The sequence below is a fragment of the Austrofundulus limnaeus genome, unplaced genomic scaffold, assembly GCF_001266775.1.
Source record: "Austrofundulus limnaeus strain Quisiro unplaced genomic scaffold, Austrofundulus_limnaeus-1.0 Scaffold1049, whole genome shotgun sequence".
Classification (NCBI taxonomy): Eukaryota; Metazoa; Chordata; class Actinopteri; order Cyprinodontiformes; family Rivulidae; genus Austrofundulus; species Austrofundulus limnaeus.
The window spans coordinates 113,341-116,861 of NW_013953451.1; the positions used below are offsets into that span (position 1 = coordinate 113,341).

A 3,521-nucleotide genomic window follows, 5' to 3' on the forward strand; every position below is an offset into this window, starting at 1 on the left:
GTACGAGTACGAGTACGAGTACTTGATGCTGGTATCGGAATCTGCTTTTTGCAAGTGAACTATAATTTATAAACAAAGCCCCACAGGTGATGATCCATTGGACAGAAATGATGGGGGCAGGACAGAGCACAGACGCAGAAATAAAGATGGTGCTGTTAATATAACTATTATAAGAGCAGCTCATTCAGTGGTAGTTTTGCAGTGAAATACTTATAAATTTGGGACAGTGTTGTCAAATACATGCCACAACCTGAAGGAGACAAGATGCTCTGCATTCTCTGACCCACAACGGCTCATTGTTTGTAGCGTAGTTTTAGCGTTAGCTACACTGAAGGGCTAATATTGCTTAACTACGGTAGCCCGTGAAGTCCAAAAAGGCGCGTGTTTCCTGTAGTTGGTTCGGTTCGAGGCCGGTCTGTATTCACACCAGAAGCTAACCGCACCAGAGTTTATTTGGAAGCGGACTGAGACCCCCTTTAAAAAATGAGTCTGGCTGTTTGATCTGCACCAGGTTTGCATGAATGTATTCACACCTGCATAAAAGGTCCAGACCAACATGGGAAACAAACTCAGGTCCGTTTAAAGCGGACCAAATGTGTCAGGTGTGAATACACCCTTAATTATCTGGGAGTTTTCACAAATGATTGTAGAATGTATCCTTGTAGAATGGCCAAGCTTCATCATAGAGATAAACTAAGGACCTCATTGGTGGGAAGTTTGGAGTAAAGCTGCTGCTTTTCTGATATGAGCATCTGATGCTATAGCTTTCTGGTAAATGTCTTAGAAACAATTTTCAGCCCACCACTTGTTTGAAGAAGCTGACCACAACGTAAGGGTCTATAAGTGCTGTGTTGTCTCCTATAAAGGCCTTGGTGACATTGGCCATGATGCTGGAGTTGTTCTTGGGGAGGCCTTCAGCTCGGTACACCTTCACACAGAAACGAGCCCATGGTCGTTCAGAGGGAAACCCCTCTGGAACCAACAGGTTCCTGATGACAAAAACAAAAAATAGAAAATATCTTACAATTGAAACAACATACATTTTTATGCATCAGTTCACAGAGTCCAATATTGCTTATTGTTGCTATAATTTGACTAATAAATGTAAATGTACTTTATTTGTTTTGGACAATGGAGCACATTCATTAAAGTAAATACAGTATGCTGAAAAACCTTAGAACTAACTTCAAGACCATGAGAAGAAAACATGCCAGGAGACAAAGGGAGAAAAGAAAAAGTAAAGAGAGTAGAACTGAGGGTAGGAACTCTTATTTTCAGGCCACTGACAGGGAAAGTAGAGAGCTGGCTGAAAATATAGAGAGAAGGAAGGTAGATGTATTTCATAAACAAGAGACCAAGTGAAATAACAGCAAGTCTTGCAGCATTGGGGCAGCGTTTTAGCTATTTTGCCACAATGTGAATGGGAAGAGAAATGAAGTAGTGGTCCTGAAGGAGGAATTTGCAAAGGATGTAGTAATACGGATGAGATAGCAAAGGCAAAACAGAAGGCATATGATGAAATGTACAAGAAGCTAAACAGTAAAAAACAGAGGAATTGTATCAACTGACGTAAAAGAATGTGCAGCAGGTGAGACTTATTAAATATAGAAATGATAATGTTCTAAACAAGTAAGGAGAGCATGATGGAAAGGTGGAATGACTACTTGGAGGAGATGAAGAGTATGAAAGGTAAAGGTAAGTCGAGGTCATAGAAACTTTGGAGGAGGTGATAAAAATGAGTGAAAACAAAGTTAGGAAAGCCTCAGAGGATGAGGAAGGCGGAATCAGTTGGACCTGATAAGATGCCAGTGAAAGTATGGAGGTGAGATAGTAGTGAAATTTTTATTATTTTTCTATTAAGTGACATTTTTTGCAAATAAAATGTGAGTAATGGAGAAGAAGTGTGCCTGTGCCTATTTTTTAGGGGCAATATCATGTAAAATCAACTTTTTTGAGTTTTATATCATGTTATAATGTTACACTTTCATAAAAAAAACATGTCCAAAGACTTGCTTTGACTMATTCTTGCATGTTTGAGAAATCCTGCAGTGTTTTTAGGAAGCCAGGCTGAGGAGCAAAACGACAGGTGGGGACCAGAAATGCCTTTAGGACCCGAAACACCCCTGGGACGTGTCTTTAAGCTGAACTTCCTCATGGCAGAGCCCCCACCCCCCCACATACCCCGCACATGACTCCTGCAGGCTCTCGGGTGAAACTGAAAGTGAAACTGAAACTGTCTGCGGAGCTCTCAACATTAGTTCTCACTCAGTGAAGCTCTTTTCAGATTAAAAATACCTTTGAGGAAATGTATTTTCAGATGCCAAGTAAACTGCATCATGGCAGCCTCGCCCCGTGAGCACGAACCCCCCCCCCCCACATCAAAATGGGCGAGACAGAAGCAGAAGGAGGTTCTTAAAGAGACAGAGGCCAATTTCAAGGCATTTAGAAGAGGAAGTGATGAGAAGATAAGTTTATTTTCTATTTAAACATAAAAACAGCATTTTAATAACAGCTAAATGTGACATAGATACTTTACTATGGTATAGTATTAAAATGTATGCCTGAGAAACACATAATATTGGCCCTTTAAGAACAAGGAGTTGTACAGAGTTGTAGCAACTACAGGGGAATTGGGAGAAAGTTGTCAAAATGCCAGTAAAGAGCACCACATCATTTTTGCTTGAAGGATGCTGATGTTGAAGTGCAGCGATGGTCAGAAAATAACAACATTAAAAGAATAACATTACTAGATGTATTGATTATATCAGTGTCATACTTTTCTATCTGTTCGTCTGCATCACTTGCTTTTATCCCTGGCTGCATGGCATCTCCTTTTGCTGAGACACTAATGTCGCACTTGATGTAACCTTTGACTCCAGTACTGATGTCACCAGGATTGGTCAATGTTGCCCACTTATTGATGAACTGGTGACCTAGGGGAACAAGAAGACCGTCATCAGATTCAACATTAAAGTGACCATTGCCAACCAGTGGAGAAGCTTGGATTAAGCTTGTCTGAACTGATTAAAGCAGGGACGTAAACTGATTTTCACTAAGGGTCACATGAGCAATATTGATGCCCAAAAGGGCCAGTTGTAATACATTTTGACAGTTTGTGTTTAACTTAGATTACAGTAAACATGAAATGTCACATTCCTCATCTCTCATGCTAAGGCTGAGCAATGCTAACAGACAATAACTGAGCTGTACGTGTATGACTGACTAAATGTGAATTAAATAATACAGAAATACTATTAAAGGGATCCCCAATTAGTTGTAACATTAGACTTTATTTGATAAAAAATTATTTTAACTGTAAAATAAAGACTGTAAAAATACTGTAGGCTGTTTAGTTTTGTAATTTTTTAAATATATATTTTAACACGGACGGAGACATTTTATTTACACACAAAAGTAAATGATGACATGGATAAGTCCTCGCTGTGAGCGAGCTATATCCACCCTGAAGGTTAATCTTGGACAATATCTGATGACCGACTCTTTTAAATGAAACCAGAGAG

At 39.6% G+C, this 3,521-nt stretch overlaps 1 protein-coding gene across 1 annotated transcript in view; it reads right to left on the reverse strand.

The window, feature by feature from the left end:
• Positions 1-3,521, reverse strand: part of fer1l6 (fer-1 like family member 6) — a gene marked incomplete at its 5' end in the record, with an annotated part of 67,530 nt that overhangs the window by 59,592 nt on the left and 4,417 nt on the right. Inside the window, 2 exon segments of the mRNA XM_014030390.1 lie at positions 803-989; positions 2,777-2,933. Of these exon segments, the coding sequence (XP_013885844.1) occupies positions 803-989; positions 2,777-2,933 (344 nt within the window).